This window comes from Archocentrus centrarchus, chromosome 20 (assembly GCF_007364275.1).
Source record: "Archocentrus centrarchus isolate MPI-CPG fArcCen1 chromosome 20, fArcCen1, whole genome shotgun sequence".
Taxonomy (NCBI): domain Eukaryota; kingdom Metazoa; phylum Chordata; class Actinopteri; order Cichliformes; family Cichlidae; genus Archocentrus; species Archocentrus centrarchus.
This window is the reverse complement of record NC_044365.1, coordinates 30,838,150-30,863,067: the sequence shown is the minus strand read 5'-3', so window position 1 is coordinate 30,863,067 and position 24,918 is coordinate 30,838,150. Positions and strand designations below refer to the sequence as shown.

The 24,918-nt window shown below is 41.0% G+C and overlaps 1 protein-coding gene across 1 annotated transcript in view; it reads right to left on the bottom strand.

Annotated features, from left to right (window-relative positions):
* The window catches only part of ofcc1 (orofacial cleft 1 candidate 1), a 93,265-nt gene that overhangs the window by 47,148 nt on the left and 21,199 nt on the right, over window positions 1-24,918 (bottom strand). The window contains exons 4-15 of the mRNA XM_030756216.1: window positions 24,753-24,917; window positions 22,294-22,398; window positions 21,588-21,671; window positions 19,390-19,614; window positions 18,928-19,025; window positions 17,444-17,530; window positions 16,934-16,997; window positions 15,794-15,939; window positions 10,183-10,425; window positions 6,981-7,129; window positions 6,553-6,667; window positions 5,433-5,730 (exon numbers count right to left, since the gene is read on the bottom strand). Coding sequence (XP_030612076.1) covers window positions 5,433-5,730; window positions 6,553-6,667; window positions 6,981-7,129; window positions 10,183-10,425; window positions 15,794-15,939; window positions 16,934-16,997; window positions 17,444-17,530; window positions 18,928-19,025; window positions 19,390-19,614; window positions 21,588-21,671; window positions 22,294-22,398; window positions 24,753-24,917 — 1,779 coding nt within the window. The remainder of the gene's footprint in view (window positions 1-5,432; window positions 5,731-6,552; window positions 6,668-6,980; window positions 7,130-10,182; window positions 10,426-15,793; window positions 15,940-16,933; window positions 16,998-17,443; window positions 17,531-18,927; window positions 19,026-19,389; window positions 19,615-21,587; window positions 21,672-22,293; window positions 22,399-24,752; window position 24,918) is intronic.

Sequence of the window (24,918 nt, the reverse complement as noted above, 5' to 3'; positions counted from 1 at the left end):
TTAAGTAAACCTTAGCTTGATACATGTAAAAATCTCACTATGTGAAACTTTTTTTTTCCCCCTGTGGAACCAATCACATCTATATAATACATATGGAAACCTCAGCAATGATATAATTTTTCTCCTGCTGCGGGATTAAATATATCAGTAATAATAACTTAAATATTAGCCACACATCAGAAATCCTTCTGACAGCTAAATTTTACTGCATTTAAATGGCAGGAAGATTCTGCTCACTGCTATTTTTAAGGGAATTGGAAATCAGATTTCTCACAGATGTCGTTTTTAATTACCGCCACTTTGCTGCTAACATTTGGGGTGTCTACAGTTGTGAGGTAATAGCGTCATATTTATTCTATTCTCAAGATAAAATTGTTTTTTATTTCTATATTATAATGACATAACATAACTGTACACTCGGTTTTGTAGTAAATGTCTTCTGTTAATAGTGGAAACACATATTGACCAGCCACAAGATTCAAACCACAGGTTTTAAATTCAAACCGACCACTTTGTTAGTTCCAGTGCTTTGCTGGGTTTATGTGAATTTTTATTTTTCCTCTGGATACTATGACATGTCATTGCAGATCAGGTCCTTTCCAACTTCAGTGACCTCCTCTGAAAGCCTGCACCCCCCCCAAAAACTGCTCAATAACAACTCAAACGAGGAGACTAAGAGATCAAGCCATAGCAGTGATCTTTCAAACTCCCAGTGGTACCAATCCCATCAGGCATTCACAGAATGCAGAAGAAGAATGCCGTGAGACCCCACCCCTGCAAACCACTGAAACCAAAGGCTCTAGGCACCGTACGGCACCTGGTTTGGCGGCATAAAAGGAACTTAGAAAATATTAGATTAAAGTAACAATATTAATATTGGATTAAAATTGTGTAGACATAAAAAAAAAATTGTAGTGCAGAACTTTAATTGACAAGAAATCAAAGAATCTTATGATTAAACATCTTGTCTGACTTTGTTTTAGAAAGCATAGTCTGATTAAATAGCACACAATGTCATTATTGACTTTACATACATTAAAAAAACTGCAAATGCACTGTTTTTCATTAAAGTAGAACAGTTTATTCCTAACATTAGGGAGAAGTGTTTTTAATATTCCATTTTTGCAAACTATATCTGTGCTTATGTGCAGACAGTCTGAGTCAGAACAATGCAGTGCTCACACACACACACACACACACACACACACACACACACACACACACACACACACACACACACACACACACACACACACACCTACCTCACACTATTAGCAACAGTATCAGCCACATAAACTCCCAGACTTGGACCACCGTGGATTAGGATGTTTTCATAGACTGTACTACCGCACACACACAGACACACTCATTACACTAGGCCCCACTTGCTAATGCTCAGACGCTATGGAACTAGATTCAGTGCGGAGGCAGCATCGACAGCTTTGACAGCTAAGGGCTACGTCCATGAACTCGGAGTGGTGGAGCTGCCACAACTCCAGCCTCCCCGGGCATCCAAGGCCAACAACAAACTCCTTGTTTTCCCCATGTGCTCTGAGCTATAAGACCAGTACACATATTCATCCCGTACACACATATACACACACACACACACACACACACACACACACACACACACACACACACTGTATTGATGCACCCACACACAAAAAGGCAAAGATATTAATATGTGGACACTTGCATCTATGGACAAATATTTTCCAGGTTAGAAATATAAGTGTGTACCTCACAAATGCATAACTCAACATGCCTCTTTTCTCTCTTGCTTACACGCAAAAACAGGCCAAGGAAAGAGAAAAGCCCGAGGCCTGTAACACCGTTGAGACCCCATCACTGTGTTACTTGTGAGATGGAACCAGACTGAGATGGCAGTTCTTGCTCACCTAGGCCCCTAATTGCCTGATGACTGGTCCAAATTTACAGAGGAATCGAAGGTTAGCAACTCATGGATTACCCCTGAGTCTGTGTCAGGCTCTGGTGTTGAGGCTGTTACGTATGATACAGTGCAGATTTGTTATTGCTTTCACTCGAGTATTTTTTTTCCTCCTTTTTGAAATCAGTTGCATTTTAATGACTATCAAACACTCAGTGCATACTAATATGTACATATTTGCATGCCATTTTATCAGTGCTACAGGTGAATCCTGTAGGCAGTTTAAATCTGTCTGCATCATATATGCTGAATCAAGCTTAGGCTGCACTTGTCTGGGAATTTTCAGTGCATTTTGAAGGCAAGTTGCTTTCACCTTTCAGTGTGTTTGTCCCATGCAACCTGTTCATACCTAACGTGAGGCTTTTAAATGTGCATTTCTGAATACATTTGGTACTGGACATTGACACTGTCCAATTAATCATCAGGAAGCAGCATGAGACTGAGAGTTTATGATGCAATGTTGTGGTTTGAAACTCTGATGACTGGGAGTGGCCTGGAGGGGGGGCATCCTGAAAGTAAAGGGCAACGCTCCAAAGGAGAGATGAGATGAGGAATCCTCGAAATCACCGTCCATGCTCAAGGGGATGGATGTTACGATGCATTTGTAGGGAAAAAATATTTTTTTTAAAAAGAAAGAAAAACAGTGTCATAGTTATGGGAGACTCATCTGCATGCTCATAGTGATCCACTAAAGGCTATCATGAAACAAGATGCTAATCTAATTAGTCATTTGGGTTCAAATAAACCCATACTAACTGGATCATTCAGTTGATGTGAAAGGTCACTTAACCCATTGTGCCTCCAGCTAATCACTACATTAAAAAGCCAAATGCACTCTGTTATGCTTGGACAAGTCAACTGACATAAATCAGATTATTATCTGTTAGCTAATAAAAATAATCCAAAACAGAAACATATTAATGCCCATTTAATAATGCATTTTTTTTTTTTTATCCAAACCTGTTAGAGTTATAATCTTACTTTGGGATGTCAGGTTTTGCTCCGTATAGACACCTCACCAGCACTGTGATTCTTCTGTGGGGATTAATTAACTTAAGGCCCGAGGAATGCAATCTTCAAGTCTCACTGTCAAGCTCTGCTCTGTGCAGATTATCACAATGACAAGCGATCTCCATATACTTGTCCTGACTCAGAGACAAATGGGTAATGAGGAAAATCTAGGCGTTACACGCAGAGAGAAAGTGAGCGCCACGCAGCACACATCAGAAACAGGGAGGCATGAAATAGGAAGGAAATGTCTGAAAACCCTCAGACTTGACTAAAAACTGAGGAGGGGGTGGGGGGGATAACTTGTTCCTCTTTTCCTTGCTGAATTGGATTTCCATTTTTGGCTAGGTTAAAGTTGTCCATCCAATCGCTCCATTCAACCTTGACGTATCACCCCATCTGAACACCATAATTTGCTCCAGAGGTAATGCAACATGAACGGATCTGTATGCAAATGAGGCACAAACGTCAGGTTGGCTTAGGGAATGGCGCAGATGAGGTGTTGTGCAGGACACCTTTTGATCCATTATTCCACTTACGGATTGGGTTCACTTCCCAAGCAACCTCCTCACCTGTGAGAATGTGTGTGTGTGTGTGTGTGTTGACATCCATGCCTGCGTGCAAGCCTGAGTTTTGCAGCCATGTGCGGTGAAGAGACCCGGTACCTTTTGGCTTATGTGGCAGAACATAAATCTCCCATAGTGAGTGCTTCTCTCCCTCCCTCACTCCCTTTCTTTCTCTGTGGAAAGGCAGTCAGTTCGTTGGGGACACTTCCCTTGTGGGCGTTAGGATCTCTGTGGGGGGTCACAGGTCAGCCAGCGGAGGAAGCGACAAGCTGTGAAATGTAAAAGACCAATTTCTTCCACATGTTTCAGTGCTGGGAGAACACTGCCAAGCTGTCAGCCGGCATCACGTTTAAAATGGGCCAGGGTGCTACCCAGCAGACCTGTCACAACTCATTTGTAATTAAAAAGCCTGTGTGATGTTTAAAGCAGAGCACCCCAGAAACTTTTGAGGACTGTTAAATAAAGATGAGCTGTGCGTGCAAAAAAATAGAAAGACAGAAAAGGGAAAAAAAAAAAAAAAAAAAAAAAAGGCCAATGTATTAATAACAAAGACGCTAGCCAGGCGTCTTTGTTGTGGATCAGTACCAAATGAGTCTGTACTTCATTTCTGGAAATGGCCTAGCATAGATGCTAGATGCTATCAAACCAGGGTATACAAATTCAAAAATATGATACAAAATTCTTTAGCTTATTTATTCATTTATTTATACCTTTTCAATTCAGAAATAAAATAAAGAAAAAATATATAAAGTTAGGCCCTTTATGAATTCACCTGGCCTGGACCGCCACATAGCAAGGACACCACAGAGGAATGTTTCATCTATGTGTCTGAGGGATGCACTTAATACATACATAGCATGACACTGGACATCTTCTCAGCATGCTCTGAAAGGAAAGCAAAGGGGCACTCGTCCCTCACTTAAACATGACTTGCATGTTTTAAGACTTGAACTAACCACAGCACTCAGGAGGAAGTCACACATTTATGAAGGAGCACTTTATTTGAGGCATCAGTGAACACTAAGCCAAGAGGAAGTCCCATAGCTAAATCTAAAATTATTTCATCGTCTCTTTTGTGTCTTATCCTCATATGAAATGAAGCTAACTGGAGGTTATTTACAAACGCAGATGAAGTTAAGGTGGTGATCAACGCACTGAACTGAAAGACGGGATTTTGGTCAGCTGGCAGAAAATAATATATGGCTCTTTTTAGAGCTCCAACTCGGTAATTAGAAGTTCGACATCATTACATTAAGGCCACAATGCATCAAAGCCAGACCACAAAACACAACAATGTGTGTCTTCCAAGTCAAAATGTTTAGTTTGGCTAAGTCGGGCACGGAAACAGCAGCGCAGAACATGACTGCAAAGTACACTGTAGAAGGCTGCACTGTAATATGTATATATATATATTCCATCCCATAAAAATGAAAATAAAAATGCTGATAAACTGCAAAAACCTTTGTTTTGCTGATCATGGCAGCCAGGCTAACCACTGATAAGTTGATCGCATGTAACCATTTTTATGTATAGGTGCAAATTGGACTTATTTAACCAGCACTTTACATGTCAGCACTGCAAGGGTTTGTTTGCTCATTGAAGTGGTGGCAATATTTATCTGTCTGTTAACTATGATGTACTACTAATGTTGTGCATGCTGCTTTGCCTAAGCTAACACTAATGCTAAAGTCTACATACTGGATTTTTACACATAATGTAACCAAGAAAGCATCTTTTATTTATCTTCTGTTTCCTCTACCCAACCCGGCCCTCAAGCACATTCACCTCAGCGGAGCGTCGCTGTGAGGGAGGCCTGTCATTCTTCTTTTCCCCAATGTTGGTGACATTAGGGTGACATTTTCTCCACACTGTGGCATAGTTGGGGGTTTTTAACATTGGAGCCCTACCTGGCAGAGATGAGGAAGAACAAGCAGAATCAGCTGACAGGTTGAGAGGGGACCCCCGGTGAGAATGTACCACAGTGGGATCTCCTGCTCTGCAGCTGGGGTCTGCGCAGGGCTGCTGTTGGGATTGCGGATGAATGAGCTGAGGACAGAGCTGGGGCTGCGATGGGGGCTGGGGCTGGAGTGACAGCTGGTTCTGGTGGACCTCAGATTGGGGAATGATGGGTGATTTAGAAGGGGAGCTTGATAGAGTGATGCAGCGTTCTGGTCCCCTAGACATTCCAGGTGGGAGCCTCTTTACCTAAAACACCAGAAACCAGAGAGGAACGGGTCTGCATATGTGTTCGGTGAACATTAATAGCTTGTAATATCCTCTTCATGTTAATCAGTAGTTATGTTCATAATATTCCATTGCGTCACCATTGTTTGTAGGAAAACAACTTGTGTATGCAATTACATTACAGGTGTTCAAAACTGCGGATACAGCGAACTATTAGCATTTGTCATAGTGTGCCATAAAACAATTCAATTAAATCTATAAATGTGACAAGAATATTGCGCTTGTTACCGTGCTGTGCATACGCACAGATACAAAAAATATCCCACAGCAATCAAAACAACTGTAGACAACAGTAATGATAATGCAGTAATACAAACAGCATGTCACAGTCAAAGGGACAAATAAAGAAGCAAATCCAAGACAGAGAGCTTTGTTCTGGTTTTTAATTAAATTAAGATGTTTACTAATCTAATCAATGCATCAGCTCTAATGCTTTCAGAATTGCTGGGTAAAGATGTGGTTTTTGTTTGCTCTCTGGGGCCAATTTTCAATTTCTCTGTAAAAGCTTTTTATCATTGACAATCCAAAAATCCAGCCCCCATCTTTTCAGATCCACCGTTCTGCCCCCTAAACATGCCAAATAAAAGAAGAGGATCAGAGTGAAAAGAAAAAAACAAAAAAAAAACAAGATGCACGCACAAGCATATGTTTAATAACTGAGACCAAGATATAAACATGCACATACTATACCTGCACACAATTATGAATTTAAATACAATAATCAAGCAGTAAGAGTCATCAAAACAAACATGCAAACATGGGGTTTCATAATTGCACGCACACCTGAAAATACAGGTTGCACAGCCAGTGGTCGAGATCAGAGGAGATGAGGGCTTCAATCTTTTTAAACTGGTCCAGCTGTGTGCTGGGCTCCCGCCTGATGAGTGGAGTTTTGAACCTGGGCACATAACCACATATGGGATACGTAGTTGTCACTGTACAACCAAAAACGTGATGAGAAAATACTCATAAAATTTCATTTCCCTTAGTTAGACGGCTGTTTTGTCATACGTCAGGTATTTTCTGTGGAAATAAATTACAGCTATCCATTTTCATAAACAATTATCCTATTTTGGGGGGTACACACCCTGCTGGATGGGTTGCTAGTCCATTACAGTGCTAACACAGAAAACCAAAACGCTATCATCCTTGTCATTGAACTGTCTGTGGGGGGAAACTCACGCAAGGACAGGTGCTAATCATTGATTCACCTGCCCTGAACCAAACTGAGACTTGGCCCACAAACAGGAAATGCTGCCCAGGCCAATACAGAGCTGATGTGACTTCTGTCTGCTGGTACTTTGATCAGGTGGAACACCAGGACCATAGAAGGGATGATATCACAGGTGGCAGGTAAGACCTGGAAAACACACACAGAAATATAAGGAAAGAAGAAAGTTGCTCACAGTTTCAGTCAGTTGGCCCCACGTGCCTGCAGGCACATACATTAATGCATGCACACATGCAGACACATCAACGCACCACATCTCATGCTAACTGCCTTTTAATCTACATCCTACACTTGAATCCTCCCTTAACTTATCTGTTGTCTTAGGATCATCCTAAACTGCCATTCTTACCCATCGAGCTCAGCAAATTGCCTAAAAGGAGATGTCGGCGTGATAAAGACCGCGGCATCAAAGACAGCACTGAGGGCAACTTGAGTTTGCTGTTGTGGAGTGTGAGCTGACAGTTACCGAATTTGCGATTCGGAGAAGCCATCATCAATCAGAGTGATAACATCAAGGGTGTCTTGTGCGAAGCAAAAATTGTTAGTGGTTAGGAGTCAATGGAAAACACATACATTCTTATTTACCCAGAGAACGGTGGGTTTGCTTAAAAAATGAACTGACAGTGAGGTGCGTGCAACTTCATCCATCACCGGGTGGAAATATTTTATCCCTTTATTAGTTGTAATGGAAAATGCAGAGGACTTGTTTTAACACATAAATCATTTGTATCCCCCACCCGCCCCCCCCGCACCTGTGAAATGATGGGTAGTAGTGTCTGACTCAGGACATAAATTTATGGAATAATATCCGAGATTATAGATATTGAGGATATTCATATTATTCATTTACTGTAAGAAATGTGACCTGCATAAATAGTCATTTGTGTGTATGGGTGAAGCACGTGGGCATGTGTGCGTATGTGGTGAATCCAGTACTGCTGTGAGGTTTGTGAGACTGGCTCATATGCTTCAGAGTTTTCTCTCCTCCTCTGTTTATGGAGGATCTACTTAAACTATTATAAATATCCTGTGAGATGGAAAATAATCGCTACAGTTGTGCAAGATACTCAGTCCACGGTTAAGTGAGCTGATAATAAGTGATCTTTCTTCAGTGACCACAGCATAGGACAAGAGATTTAAGAAGTGGAAAGATGAGCACTTATACCTCCTAGGAGCTTTCCTTTTTCTTTACTTGTTCATTCGTCACCTCCCCTCTTTTCTCCTCTTTAATTAGAATGTGGATATTTTTTATTTTTAGTATAAAACTGCAAAATGACTGTTGGCCCTTCTCAACTCTTTTCAAGCATTCTCGCTCTCCTGCATAACCGAGACATTTCAAACTAAACGGCACTGTTTCTGTCTAAATCCAAGCCCAGACACACAAAGCAAAGGGTGAATGAAAAAAAAAAAAGTGGGAGAGTGATATAGAGAAAGAGGAAAGGAAAATAAGCTCCTGGCTTCCTCCTACCATCACTAATTCCTCATTTCCTCTTAGAAGGCACTGCGAGCTCTACTGAAATCGCACGCTATAGTGTGGGCAAGAGGAGAGAGAGAGAGAGAAAAACAGCTAAGCCAATCCTGGTAGTCTCAGACAAATCTGATCAGCGTTCCAACTACTATCAATGAGGACAACAACAACTGGTTTGTCTATAAGCACAACTGAGGGCTTGAGGAGGAGAGGAGGGAGAAGGCAGAGTGACATGAGGCATTTACCATGCCGTACTTAAACCTTTTTTTTTTCTTTCTTTTTACCTCTGATGCAGATCCCAGGTTTGCATTCAGTTCATGCCAGATTTTACCCCATCCTTTATGTTTCATGGGAGCTGTTGACAATATTATCAGAATGCTCTAGCTCAGTGAATACACCCACCAGCACACTGACAGTGTCCACATGTGCTAAATGCTCCAGCTAGGCCTTTAGAGTTGCCATCACAACACTGAAGAAACGCTTTCTCAGCCTGTAGAAGACTCTATGGGATCAGGAGGGACACTGCATTTAGTGGTTTCTGTTTTAAGGTTTGGCTTGTGAATCTTTTGTACCCTGCACGCATCACCAGTGAATACACCAAAGAGTCCTAATCCACTGGTCAATATCGACCATCCATAATAAGTATGTGGGTTTTTTTTAAGATTAGTGCAGCTTCTATAGAAGATGCTTTCCTTCATATCCAGAGGTTTAGGAAGGGGGGGTTGCAAAATCTAATGTAATCTGCTGTGTTGTTTCAATAAACGAACCAAATGCGAAAACATATTTAGTCATCTATTATGCAATGGAAATGTAGGTTGACATTCTTAATATGTTTCAAATATATATTTTTTTGTCAGTTCTGCACAACTTTTCTATTTTTGCCTTTATTTCCGTTGATCCAGCTCAACCACGTGGCAGACGCTGAGCGACACATAGGAGAGAAACTAAATGTTTCATTCCATTTGTACTCCATTTTTATTCCAATAAAACATTATTTCTTCTATATGAATGAATAATTGATATTGGATTTGATTTACATGCATGGATTAAATGTCATGTTTGAGAAGTTGTTGTTTTATTCATATAGGGATCCCTAGAGAAAAACCTAGAGGCTGTGTGTGACATATTTTCATATGCTGGCTTTACGGTAATATAACTTCTCATAACCCTTTCAGTGGAGGAACTGCTCCATCTTCACTGCAACTGATGAAAATAAAGGCAGCAGAAGAAGAAAGAGAAATTCTGGAATCGCACAGCAAAAGCAACACCAGAAATGCAGAAACGCTTTATTGTTTGACCAAAATTTATTTATTTACTTATTTCATTCTGAAGGCCAGCATTGGATGCAAGTGTGTTTTAATTTTGAACATTTATTCCAATTTTTCCTTGAGAAAATAAATATTAAAAACAGGTTTGCCAAATCTCAACTGCAGCAAGGACGTTTATGCTAAGTATTAAAACTCAACAGCCACAAATCAGTATGAGGTCCTGTAGTTCCCCTCATGTGTGATGTGTATTACTGTCAGCAGAGGAAAAAAATATGACACTGAAATTAAAAACTCTTGCAGTAGCCACAGTTAGGGTTATCTTTTGGCTCTGAAATCATAACCGTGAATGTGCTCAATGGACATCAAACGTGTTTAGAATCCCATTAGAGGATATGCCATGCTTTGCCTCAACACTTAAAGCTGAAACAAACTGAAATTATGGTTACCATGAACAGGCTCTGGTTAACGTGGAGGTCAGTGTCGTAGAAGCGGCCCCGATGCTCAGTTGGCTCAGTAGACACTGACCAAGTGAGCTGCCCTTTCTTACTGCGCCACGCCAGAGCTGGACCCCCAAGATGGCTGTGAAGTGCCACTCTGACAGTATAGAGACCCCTCAGAAGTCTGTCCCTTGTGGCTCTTAGGCAACGCACACACACCTCCACAGGCTGGAGAGTGGTCCTCTGGTCCGCCTATAAACAAAATTGCAAGTTTGAGTCCAATATGTTATTATTTTTCTTCTTTCGTTGAGACTATGTGATTGTAGACATTCCTTCTTTACATTTCAGCTGAAATTTGATAGCCCTTTAGCATTATAAGCTATACAACTTTATAGACAAACATAAGTAAATTATCAGAGAATGACCATAGTGTCAGTCTTTGTGTGCAAGTAAATGTGTCCAGTGTGGAACCAACTGTACAACAGCTAGAGGTTGCAATTCACCTCTGAAACAGTTAGTGCATCACATACTTGCAAATATAAAACATGCATCTGCCTATTAGGCAAAAGGAATGCGAGACCAATATTTGGATAATATGTCAGATATTAAACTTACACCCTCCTTGTACCAAGACTTCTTTAACTTTGTAAATAATTTTGAGGTAAGAATAATCCTTTCATTCAATTATGCTGGTGGCAGCATCGTTAAAAATTCCCTCATCGAAGCATATTATTGAGACAAAAATGACAATGTCTAAAATCTGAATCAACTAACAACAAGCTCAGTACAGTGACAATCTTTTATCGACACATCTCAGTCCCTTAGCGGTTAAAGCTTTAGGCCTCACTCAAGGGAATACCAGCATTCCTTGATATCAAAACTAGATTTCCTATTCAGATGATGGGTTTTTAAAAAAACAGCCTTGTGTTACTGAGATTATCCTGTTAACCTTCAGGCTACATCATCCCACTTGTAAATTTGTTTGTTTGCTTTGGTGACATGTGCCTTGTTTCAGGGCTTAGGATGAGTAATAGACTAAGCTGGGTAGACAGTTATTTATATTTTGTTCTAATGAAACATAATCAGACAACAATATAAATACTTTTCAGCCTTTTGTGTCCTATGGCATCTGTTGAAGAGCACTAGATGAAAAGTCAGTCTGCTTTAAACAAAACTCCTCGATCTTAGTCACACTTTTACTTTTTAACATATACAGTAAATTTGGTCCATTGTTTGCCTTGTTTGACAGTCTGTCTCCTTCAAGTTCATGTTCCTTTGGGGGGGCGCTTACAGTACAAGAAAGTCTGGGAAGAACGGGGCCCTATGGAGAGGTAGCTGCAACACGTGATGTTCATGGCGTGTGTGATGTGACATCATGCACCATAAGCCGCTTCACAGCATTTGCCATTTTGATATCACACGTCAAACAAGAAGCAGCACTGCAGCCATCTGATGGCAGTCACAGATCACCACAACCAGCTGGAATATATGGTTTCCTATATGTACATGACCAGCTGACCAAAATCCCTTTTTTCAGTCCAGTACATAGTTTCATACTTCCTTTTGCTTTGATTACAGCTTTGCACGCTCTTGGCATTCTCCCAATCAGCTTCATGAGGTCATCACCTGAAATGGTTTTCCAGCAGTCTTGAAGGAGTTCCCAGAGGTGCTGAGCACTTGTTGGCTGCTTTGCCTTCACTCTGAGGTCCAACTCATCCCAAACCATCTCAACTGGGTTTAGATCAGGTTAGAGATGCAACACCCCATCACCCTCTTTCTTGGTTAAATAGCCCTTACATAGCCTGAAGGTGGGTTTGGGGTCATTGTCATGTTGAAAAACAAATGATGGTTGCTCCTAAGTGCAAACCAGATGGGATGCATGTCATTCCAGAATGCTGTGGTAGCCTTGCTGGTGAAGTGTGCCTTGGATTTTTTAATAAATTGCCAACAGTGTCACCAGCAAAGCACCCCGATTCCATCATACTTCCTCCTCCATATTTCACGGTGTAGGAACGACCCGCTCACCTTCTCTGTGTCTTACATGGCATTTAGAGCCAAAAATCTCCCATTTCAACTCATCAGACCAAAGGACAGATTTCCACTGGTCTAATGTCCATTCCTTGTGTTCCTTGGACCAAGCCAGTCCAGATTGTCTGAACAGTTGATATGTGTGTTACTCGTACTCTGTAAAGCATTCAGGTGGGCTCTTATCTGGGCTGCTGTTAGCTTGTGGTTTCTGAGGCTGCTAACTCTGATGAACTGATCCTGTGCAGCAGAGGTGACTCTTGGGCTTCCTTTCCTGGGACAATCCTGTTGAGAGCCAGTTTTATCATAACATCTGATGGTCTTTGTGACTGCACTTGAGGAAACATTCAAAGTTCTTGAAATTTTTCAGATTGACTGACCTTCATTTCGTAAAGTAATGATGGACTGTCATTTTTCTTTACTTAGTTGAGTAGTTCTTGCCATAATATGGTATTAGAACATTAGTCAAATAGGGCTATTCACTGTATACCAACTCTACCTCTTCTTCTCAAACACATTAAGAGGTCAAAAAAATTCAAGAAATTAACTCTTGACAAGGCACAGCTGTTAACTGAAAGCCATTCCAGGTGACTACCTCATAAAGCTGTCATTGTGTCCAAACTTTTGACTGGTACTGTAATCAATACAGTACAGTAATCAATACGGAAAGAAAAGTTGAACTCACTTCTGTTTATTGAGACTTACTCCACAACAGCCTTTCTAGGTGGACTGCGACCGATTTCGCCCCTGCGTATTTGGAGTCTGCTGATATTTTCCTGTTAAAATGTAAAATCTTAAACACAGAAACTCGGCGCTTGCTTATTAGTGAAAATATTTGTTCAGCAGCAGGAGTATTATGTTAGAAGTCTAACACATTAAGTACATGGTTATTGTAACCAAACCAGTGTGACTCTGGCAAAATAGCTCACTGAATTTTAATATGTAAATAATACTCACCCTGATTAGTGCATTAATGGTTAAAAGTAACTATGCATATTTTAATGTGTTCCATGTTTATGGCCCACAAAGTACTGCTGCAAATACAAAATATTATGTAATAACGAGTCAACCTTGACTTTTACTGTTTAAATGATTACACATTAACAGCAAGATATTACTGTTTACCTATTGACCTATAGCGTAGGACGGTATGCAATTTGGTTCTCACTTTGTAAGTTTTTGTTTAATACAACTTTATAGATATGTTATCATGAAACTACCTACCCATTACTATGATATTAACCACTTATCACCTATCAGTAAAATGCAATCTGATATTGATATTTTAGCAGCTCTCTTGACCTAATCCTGCTGCCAGATCAAGGAAAATAAATGCACTCGTGTAATGAGAACATTAATAATCGACATAACATCCAATCCTATCCTATCCTATCCTATAAGTGTTGACATTATCTAAGCTCCAACTCTTAATTCCTGTTTATTTTATGTGCTCAAATTTACACCATGTTAACCAGTTGCCGGGGGCAAATTTTGAGTGTCTGGCAATTAAAGACCTCAGATCCAATCAATGATATAGCATCATTCAGGGGCTACTGTCTATACTCACATTCACACACTCTCATACAATACTGTGTGTACCTGAGATTGTTTAGCCTTTTCACAGTCATGCACCACACACGTTCACCTAGCAAGGGCTGGTGATCCCCATTGCTCTGCCAGACAGTGCAGGGGTGTGTGTGTGTGTGCTGAGCCCTGCAGTAATGCCCCACAATCTCCCCACTGTGAGCATCTTTGCATACCAAAACAACTAAAACAATTTAGGCAGAAGCGAAATTAGTATAATTGGTGGCAAAGCCGTTTAGCCCACACATCTCACATTTGGGAGGAGGGGATGAAGACCTCCAAACCCCCACACTTGAACGAGATGTATGCAGGCAGACAAGAAAGGAAGAGAAGGAGGAGGAGAAAGGAGACTTAAGAAGCACATAAATAAAAATAATAACATCACACCGTTGTCCAATTTGTAAGTATTGTTATTATCAAGCCCACATGCTTGCACAGGCATCATAGGAGACAGTCAAGACAGCAAGGTGAAGGTAAAAGGTGAAGTGAGCCAATTTTCCATATCAGAGGTGGTTTGTTTGCCCCAAGCTTGAGTTGTGCCTAAAGTGCCATAACATTACAGCACTCCTACAGATGAGATCAAAGGCTCTAGTGAGGGATCCTCCGTGGTTTTGCTGGCAAGCGGCCGTCCTTTCACTGAAATATCTTTTCAGGGCTTTCCACACATTGACTGATCACACAAAATGCACTCTTAATAGAGACAGGAAATGCCACATACAAAAACTTCCTTTCTTTCTAAGTATGGGCTAATATTCAGAGATTAAGCTTTCTCGTTAATTATTTTCATTTTAATTAGTATATCTTAATTAACAATGAACATTTACCCTTAAAATTTTTTGGCTTTGGAATGAAGGAGGGGGGTGAAGAAAGGAGAGAATAAATATGACAATCTTTTTGGGACCTCCGGGCAGGATTACTGATGCAGGCTGCCTTAGTTATTAAACACGTTCTAAATTAAATGCCTCCATGAATTTTGCACAGAAATATATTTTCATAGTTTTGCATGCCAAATGTGACATTTTATATTTCAGATTCATCTCGCTGCAGTGATTTTAGGGAAATGTCATATAAACAAAGATTTTGTCATTTACCAAAGGAAATTACTATGCGTGGCAGGTTTGGCCATTGCTTTCTCTCTTTCTCTCTTTCCCTCTCCCTCTTTTGCCCCCTATTCTGCCTGTGCTAGTTGTTTCAAGTCAGCAAGCCATAAAAAATCTTTATCTCAGTGAAACACAGCAATTTGGGAGATAATCGAATGGTGACTGGGGGGCACAAACGCCAGTCTGAGGAATTATACCACAATCTCCCCTGCATTTACAACCTTCCTCAAAGCCAGTTGTCACCCTGGAAGGAAAGCCCCCGACTGAAGATTCATTACATCTTTAAGCCAGCACGGTGGCATGGCAGCCTCATCCCCAGATGCAACACAACAGCACACTCCTCCCACAGCTGGTGATGCTACCACTAAAGCTGCAGTCCCCTTCTCTCTTTCCCACTCGGTTATCTTTTCTCTCCTCTAACTCTGTTCCCCCCTTTTTCATCTCTAAAGACTCCCTGTTCCTCCTACTTATTTTCCTAAAACCAAAGACACCATCCACACAAAGCAGGAAAAAAAAAAAAATCTTTATATGCTACATAAAAATATTGTGGTTGCTTATTTAGCATACTGTATAGGGGAAGCCTTTTTAGTCAGTGTATTATTGCAAATACATATGCCTCTGTGTAGGCATGCTCACATGCAGCTGGAGCGAAATTTGAAAAACTAGAAAATGAAGGATATTTGTTGGATACTCAAACAGGTTGCATTACGGGATTTCACAAAATTACATCATTTGACATTTTTTTTTAAACAGAAAACACTATTTGTTTGTTTTTTTTGGTTATTTGTAAACACTTCAGGATCAATATCTTCTCATATGAGACCACCCTTTTAAAGATTAAGGGTATGTCACTTCCTGTTTACATGCTTTCCGTCTCCCATGAATGTGTGGCTTTCGCTAACATATCTTACCTGCCACAGGGGCCCTGATGCTGGAGAAAAGGATTCTGGGAGCTCTGTCATCTGGCTGTATTTGGCCATCGCTTCTTCTTGGCCTTCCCCCAGCGCTCTGAGTGACGGGCTTTCAATGTTTCTGCTGCTACGTGCGCAAACACACACTTGTACATGATGCACACAAACACAAGAGGCTAACCCTGTTAACAGCCACCTGCATTTTGGACCCTCTGTTGTTCCACTCTGTAGCCAACAGCAGCTCAATCTAATAACACCACAACAAAACACTTTCCACTGTGTCTGTCTCTCTCTCTCTCTGTCTTTCTCTCCCCCCTCTTTTTCTCTCTCTGCCTTTCAATCTTATCAGTGGTAATGTAATAAGCGGTTGCTTCGCTCTGTCTCCTCGCCACCTCTCTTAATTCCTCAAAATAAAGCAATATCACAAGAGGCCCTGGCCTGCCTGTGACTGGGGATAAGATGCTTGTAAAAGGGAGGATAATTCAGCAAATAAATGCTGCGCATCAAAGGCGAGCACTCTTTCTTTTCTCTCTCTCCTTCACTCCCTCCTCTCTGTTTGCCTATCAAAAGTATTACATGTGCTTTCATCAGTTCACAACAAGGCACAATGTGCTTCCTAATGCAATTACTCAACCTCCATTAAATTAGAAACAGTGGAAACAAATGAATTACACATTTGTTACAAAAACCACAAGTCAGCTCCGTGTCTCTGCTCTTTAATTTTTTTTTTTCTTTCACAGGCGTAGAGAGAGGAAAAGTGAAATAATTTCTCATTCAATTTCAGGCAGATGTAGCCCTAGGTGATGCATAGAAAGTCTCCCATGTCTAATAGCCACCCACCATTGATATCAGAGGGAATTTACAGGGTTCAAGGCTGTCGAGAGGAGGTCATCTTGCTAAACTCTAAACCACATTCATCTGACAGGGCTGGTGTCCGACTGCCACCCACCCATAATAAAACCCAACGCAAGACAAGATACTGATGTGTACAGTGGTGTCTTGATTTTATCACGTCAGCCAGCGTGGTAGCCCGTAATTACTAAAAACTTAAACATGCTAAGCTAATTCCCCTCGGGGCGCTCGCTGCAAGATGTGATGTGGGATCTCTGAATAAAGCGGACGGACCAAGAATTGATGCACCTCCAAGCCCAATGACATGGACAGATTTCTGTGCCCCGGAGCCATAGTACCCACAATGCAATGTCTGCCGACAAGGGAAGCCATGCGGGGGCCATATGAATTACATTCCTTCCCGAATGTCAGTGGGAATACAAATGCTTTTAACACAATTAATGATTACAGTCATGTGACATAAATTTTACATATGGAAAGAAATATGAAATGAGCTGGACTTACCACTGGAGCAGCGCAGGCTGCGGTCTCACCACCTCATCGCTGTGTCTTTGTGATCTGGGCTCCTTTGAAATATTTAAAGTGGATATGTTAACAAGCACAATATGTGTCTTCATTCTAAGCTATAAGATGACTTCTGTGAGACAGGAATGAGAAATCCTGAAGAATTACTAATGTGCTATAAAGTGTATCTGCATGAATGTGGAAAATGGAGAAAAAAAGCAATCTTTAGTCCTTGTGTTGTTATACCTATAACAAAAAAAATCTCCACTTTGTATACAACACGTGAGCATTTACCTTAAAACTGCCAGTGAGGAAGGCCATTAGTCTTTTCTTTCTCTTTGCCCATTCACTTCTCTTCAGGGGTCCATCCTGAGCCACTTGCTGAAAACATGTTCAGAATCACATGCACACTTTCTTTTGGATGCAGCTTCATGAAACAGTGCAGTGCACCATAATGGCAGAATTAAGCACAAGGAGCAACTGTAATGCAATCTGCAGGCAATCGATACTGAGCCAGACCCTAAAGACATGTAGCGTTTGATGAGTATTTCTGCCGGTTTTACATTCAGTCAGCACATTCACACTCCCCATTCAGACACATTGACACTGCTAAGTGACAACGTCTCGCGCTGCAGAGGCTTTGTGCGGCAGAATAGAGAAAGAAGAAAAACGCTATTATTTTTAAAATAGATGTGAAATCTCTGGTGGATAATGTGCTTTCAATGGGAGGTGGGTGTGGAAACAGTAGGAGAGCGCATACATATTATTGTAGAATAAGATAACACTGATCCCAGTACTGATACAGTACACAGTAGATGCCGCTGATTATCCAGTGAGGGAAGATGAGTCAACTGTTGCTGTGACTTCTAAGTGACAGTAAAACATTGCCGAGCTTTGTTTTTTTCACATTTACTTTCTATTTGTGTAATTTGACACTCCTCTCTGTTCAAATGGGATTATAACTAAAAATAAAGTGGATAGAAGTTCTGCATTTTGTTTACATATGCATTAATGTTTGTGTTTCTCTGGAATCTAGATTTGCCTCCACAATGATAACCTGCTGTTCTTGTACCCACTTTCGTTTCTCTTCTGTCTGATGGAACACAAACACTTCTTTTGAAAGAAGCTTCAGATCTTAATGCTACTTCACAAAATCCCTACTCCCCAGCTGGAAAATAAAATGTAGTCATGCTCTATTTTTTTTTTTTTTCCTGAAAAGACAGTGAGACTTGCAAAGCACCAAGGAAATTCAGCTTCTGTTGGAAACAAATATGCATAATAATGCACAACAAAGTGGAAAGAGAGAATAAGACTGTCTGCATAAATCAAATAAATTAAGAGTGTGAGCTTATCATATGTAGACTAGAATATTGATTTAAAATCCATGTTCTAATTTTGAGTCAAGGATGAATGAGCAATCTAACCTCTGAAGTACCTTGAATGCCTGCTGTTCAAAAGAAACATGAGTGCATTCAGCTGAGACCATCTTCCAAGAAAATAAAATGGATTGAGGAGAGGGGTGGGGGTGGGGGGGGGGGGGGGGGGGGGGGTTGGGACAATGCAGAAAAGAAGAAAATATGGAAAATAAGAATTAAGCCAGGGAAGTTACTCACTCTAGGAGCAGGCATGTGAACAGACAAAAACAGATAGATGTGCACGCACACATGCACAGACTCTGCGTCCATTAGCCAAACCACTGATACACAGCATAATGGACATGGCTGATGTGCTGGTGAATATGGGATGATGACACAGATATTCCTCTTTGTAGCGCTGACCTGCTGCAGTGAAAGGCTGCCAAGCGTGATCATGTCAGGCCGCACACGCTCCCTCAGCTGCTGGGCGTAGTGGGGGATCACCTCCTCTGCTGTCCTCACTGCAAGAAATATTACAGAGGCAGCAAAGGCATTCTAATATTTAACAAAACTGTAAGATTACCACAGCATGCATAATTCTTTGAATATTATGTCAAGTGTCCTATTGCATGTCTAGACCAATAAAATCTTTGATATTAAAAAAAAATAAAAAATGTCCTGACACAATCCTGAAATGATATCATGCTGACTTTAACCTTGATTGCAAAATACAATTTCTACTCTTTAACATAGGCTATGTTTTATTTAATCATATAATCCATGTAATTTAGTACTATAATAAAGTACTGCGTTATCCTTTATATATGCATACATACATGCACATAAACAATCAAACATTAAAATAAATAAAACGGATAGCATTACTTTTTACAGTGCTCTCTCTGCCCATTACCATCCTCCCCGCTTCGAGTCCAGTCTCTCCTCCCAGCCCAGCACCACCCTCAGCCTGGGTTTTGGCAATAGTATGGGCCTGGGAGGGCCTGGAGCCCGAGGCATCCCCACCACTGTGGAGCAGCAGTCGCCGCTGAAGCACCAGATCACCCGCCTTCACCTCCAACACCTCCTCATCCCTGGAGGCTAGCAGCGTACCTGGAGAGATTCGCATCAGTGGGCATGTACAGACACACACACACACACACACACGGCTCTCCACTCATAAACATTGGCACATGCATTCACATACTGATGGATGAATATATTTAGCACATCTAGAAACAGACAAACTCATAGATATGTTTACGTTTGCAAGCAGGACGATATACTGAAATAGAAACTTGTACAAACGCACAATGATAAACATTGAAAAAGTATCATATTCACACATCGACATGTTTGGCTTTAAGTATTTTTATTTTATTTTTTTAATTAGGAGGACTCAAAAGAACATATAAATTGCTCTATTTGAGTAAAAGACATACTGCAAGCTAGGCTAACGTAACACGCCCAGACTAACAATTGTGCACAAGTCTCTATACAGTCAAAAAAGAAAAAGTTTTCTTCTCTGCAAAATACTTTAAAGTTAGTAACCTAGAAATCATTACAGAATGGAGAGAAGCATCGTTTGCAGTAGCCATCATGCTTGCTGTGCGTCTTTTCAATTTTGCTGCACTCATTGATAGAAATATAAGATATTCTTCTCAATTCTTCTCAATCTCTGTATTCAACGTGTGCAGTCCAACATGCGTGAGTGCCAAATCTGTTATAACTGCTTAATGCTTTTCGTATAGAAGCTGATAGCAATGCCTAACGCCTTACAGAAATCCAGAATGCCAGTTTTGTGGTCTTTCATCTCCAAGCCAAAGCAGAGGAATTTATCAAGATTAAAAAAAAAAACCAAGAAGAGCTGAAGATCCAAAGCAGACAGACTTCTCCAGGATTTTTTTTTTCTTGAAAATAAAAAAAAAAGTAAAAGCTAAAACTCTGGCCACTGTCCATTTCATTAATGTTTTGTTTTATTCAGGTTTTCCTTGTGTATGGTGCTTTGTGGCAGGCTGTAAAAGTGAAAACAAAAGCCTGAGAAGCAGTCACAAAATGTCAGGATCAGGACTGACATACTCTGAGCCCTCTGCAAAGAAGTCTTGCAGCCTGCACCGGTGGGAGGCATCCATACAACGACATAAGGTCATTGTCTTGAAGTCTATTGTAGCTCAGTAAAGTGCTAACTGGCAGTAACCACAGTTGGACAGTACAGAAGTACAAGCTCGCTCTCTCTCTCTCTTCCCGTCTCTCTCCTTCCCTTTCTCTCAGCCTCTTGCATGAAGCAACTCTTAATCCAAGATCCTCTTTACTTTCTCTGTGGGATTTCATGAACATTCCAAAACAATGGACGGGGTTGCTAATCTCAGTGGTACAGCTAAATCCGAAACAATAGCAAATAATACAAGCCTGCTAAATTCTACCGTGTTGAAGCGGGCCTAAACCCATCACTTGTGCACTGGAATTACAAGAGAGATGTGCGTCATGTCAACAGGATCTGGTATGACTGTCTTCACCCAGAACAATGCTAAGCTTAAACCATCTCAGTATTGCCTGGATGGCTACATATTTAAATGAAACTGAGCTAATGAGAAAAGGCACGACTACTGTGAGACAATAGCTTTGCTTGGAAAGCACCGTCTACTGGTGAGCGTGCCTTTCTAGTTTACTCTTTGTTCTGTGCTACTGCTGCTTGTAGTGTTAGTGGGAAATACAGCATCATATTGTTGGGTGGATTGTTTATGTAATTCACATTTGAGATATATATATATATATATATATATATATATATGTGTGTGTGTGTGTGTTATACTGATAAATTTAATATAAATTTTTCTTTTAATATACTGAAAAAGATCTCCAAAGTCTGAAAACAGATTCAATGCTGCTGCTTCTCTATAACATCAACCAGCATGCCGTCTGAATAGCCATACAAAGGATTTAAATCAACAATGCATGCAAACTAATATAAATAATTAATATAAGCTAAATTTGTAAAATTGGATGAGATTTGGGTAAATATGACAATTAACCAACCAGCCACAAGTTACTAAGACACAGTAGTATAGCTAATAGGGTTTTCATACCAGGTATGTCAATGAAGGTGTCGTCGTCATCCAGCAGTGCAGTTATTCTTTCATACAGTTTGTTTTCATCAGCACTGAAAGTTTCTGTAAATCAAAACAATTAAATGTGAATGGTGCAGAAAAAATGAAATGCATTTGTGCGCTTTAATGATTACTTTTTTACTTATCAGACAAGTCAATCTAAACTGCATCTTAACATGCAAATTAGTCACGGAGACGGGCGAAAATCAAGTGTATGTAGAGGGGTAATGAAATGGGAGCATTAACATGGCTGTTAGCTGGCCTGTCATCATGTGATGAGATTTGATTTGGTGGATCCTTTGATATTACACGGCAGTGATATCCAAAAGATACAGGTGAAATGCCTTCTCCATTAATAGCCAGGTTTCATTATAACATGCATATTACTTGGCTCCCAAGAGCTCGCCTTTAATAGGACTACTTTAGGAGGGGGCTGCAAACTACTGATATGGCTCTGCGTGTGTCATTTGACAGGGGAGAGAAAACGGCACAATGAAATGGAAACTGACCAATGATACGTGACCTTCATCAATGACAACGACTTGGGTAGCCAATCTAGTGATGCCATCACTTGGTGTATTTACATAGACTGCCGTGGCACCACGAATGGCAGCCTGGTACTAGTGATCTCTCTCACCCCTCTTTAATGAACCAAGGAGAACCATTATGACAGAGAATGGCATACTTAATTCCAGCTCATCTTCAGTGCTGACCCCAGCCATCCTGCGATGCCCGGAGTCTGTCTGCCTTGTCGATGGCGGGTCAAAGTAATTTTGCACACGTTCATTTCCTGTGGAAAGTGCATGAGGAAAGTGAATGAGAGAAAGAGGGATTGGGAGCTGGCGGGGGTGGTAGTGGAAGGGAAGAAGGAAGCCGTACAGGTTCAGGTTAGTGGTTATTAGAAGCACGTGAAGCAAAATGTTAATTTTGAAACCCACACTGTCGAAGGGCAGTGGTAGTGGCTGCTACTAGATAAGGCAGAGCCAAGATGAGGCAGGAGTTCAGAGGCACAGGGAAAGAACTGGGAAAAACACTCCTGGGTTTCTCAGTGCACCTCTCCACGGCCTGCGGTGCTCTGGGGCCTAATTAGCATGCTGCAAAAGGTCATGGCAAGCAATCTCTTAAATATGACTGCCATATGTTTTCCATGTTCAAAAGGAACTAATGAGAAAGTCTACAAGCCCAAAAGTACCTGGAATTTCAAAGACAATACCATCTAAATACTCCGAGGTCAGCGGCCTGGAGAGCAAGGAAAGTTTGGGGGAGCAGATCCAAAGGAAAATAACCTGAGCCCATGTCTCATTGACTTCTTATTAGCAATCACTGACCTATGGGTATCAAGTCTGCACCACAGAGTTTATGGGAATCAGCTGGCTCAGGGGCTCTTTCTATTAAAGGTACACCCCCACCAACAGCTCTTTTAAAAAAAAAAAAAATTATCATTACAAGCCTTGAATACTTCAGTCCAATCTAAATTGCTTGACTTGTATTTTTCAAACTGTGGAGAAAAATGCATTAAACCATTTTACATTTTCCACACAGGGACTGTCTCTATAGAAGTCTGGGTGTATCTCTGATTGGATGCATAGAAATACGTAGATGCAGAGAAGCAGCCCCCCCCCCCCCCCCCCCCCCCCCCCAAAAAAAAAACGTGAATTCTTTAGTGTTCTTATAAAATATGTGCGAGAGGTTTTCGTGCTCTTTCCATGCTCTAAGTTACGCACTCACACTGAAATACTTATTAAGAGTCATGCTGCTACATGCTTCTTCAATGGCACCATAAATTGACTGTGAAATTCACATGTTAAATCCCGCTACATTGTTAGCAGAGAGTTTGAACAATTTCTCCGCAAATAGCTCTGAGGTTATGAAACCCTTTTTTCAAATACAAATTTGCATAATGGCAGTAGCTTCGTGAATCGCCTTTTGAATCATAGCTGTGATTTACCTAAATAGTCTGGCTGCCCTCCAATTCATCTCTCTAATGAAAATTTCAATTATCTGTTCTTACATGCACAATATCAGTAACTAGCACTTCTTGGCAGCCAGTGATACTGTTAACAGAGACCGAGAGATAATGAAAGAGTCTGGAAAAGGCCAAAGTGTCACAAACATGGAACAATCTGCGCTTGGATATTCCAGTAAAGGCACACAAGTCAGAAGTGCTTAGTGTGTGCTTGTATTTAAAGCCTGTAAATCTTTCATTGCAAGTTCAATCTTATTTTTTATTTCTTTACTTACAGCAAGTGTCTGTGAAAATGTAAGTGATGGACTCTGTGATCAGTGATTTCCTTGTACAAGTCCAGCAGTACCCTGACTTACTGGCAGTCAGATATACATGTCACTCTGAATGGATGGGACTCAGTCTCTCATCCTGGACTCAGTATAATGTCGCCTACCTTGGAAAGCTTTATAATGGATATTGATGGTGTTTAATTTGCACCAAATGTGAAACGATGGTGGACGACAAGGAAACAGATGATTGTTTTCCCAGAGCAACTTTCGAATGAACTTTATTTTCCGCCCAAGCGTTACTCTGCCTCCTGTGCATAAAACATAATGACAAAATAGATAATAATTACTAGCCATACACAGCAAAAGCAAAATAAACCATATTAAATCAAGAATCTAACATGTGACTCATCCCTGAGAAAACTGGCACACTCACAACCTCGAACACATCCTAATTTACCATCCCATTCCTCAAGAGTTCTCTCTGACATACTGAATTATAAGGGGGCATATTCGTATGCCTGATTGGCCTTAAGCCGTGTTTCGGGGGCGTTGTGAGTACACCACACAGACAGCGGATCGGCTTGGTAGCGTAGTAGCGTATGTAAATGCACTCTCCTATGACTCCAGCCCACCACAAGGCATGTAGCCGAGAGTGGGAGTCAAGGCTGATTGTGTCGAGGGTACTTCTAGATAGAGATAGAACACCCACTACTGTAGCGTTCTCCAGCGAAGGAAGAAGTTATACGAGGGTTACTTGTTAGGACACGCTTGCTTTGGAATGCAGGGACCAAGGGCCCCCCAAATGGAAAGATAGAGACTAAGAGAAGGAAAGAGGCAGTGAGAGAAAGGTTAGATCAGGAACACATCTACTGTCAACAAATTTGAGGCTAATGAAGAATGAAGCTTCACCTCTTTCTTTGGCAGGGGCTTGCGGCTCCATTTTTTTTTGGTGAGCTGCAAGGGTGCTATCTGGCCTGTCACCTCGAATTTCTCTCCCAAGCCAAACCGGAGGAATGGAACGCTCAGTGCTTCCTTCTCCATCAAAGGCTGGGTTTTCAATGCCCGCCACATTAGC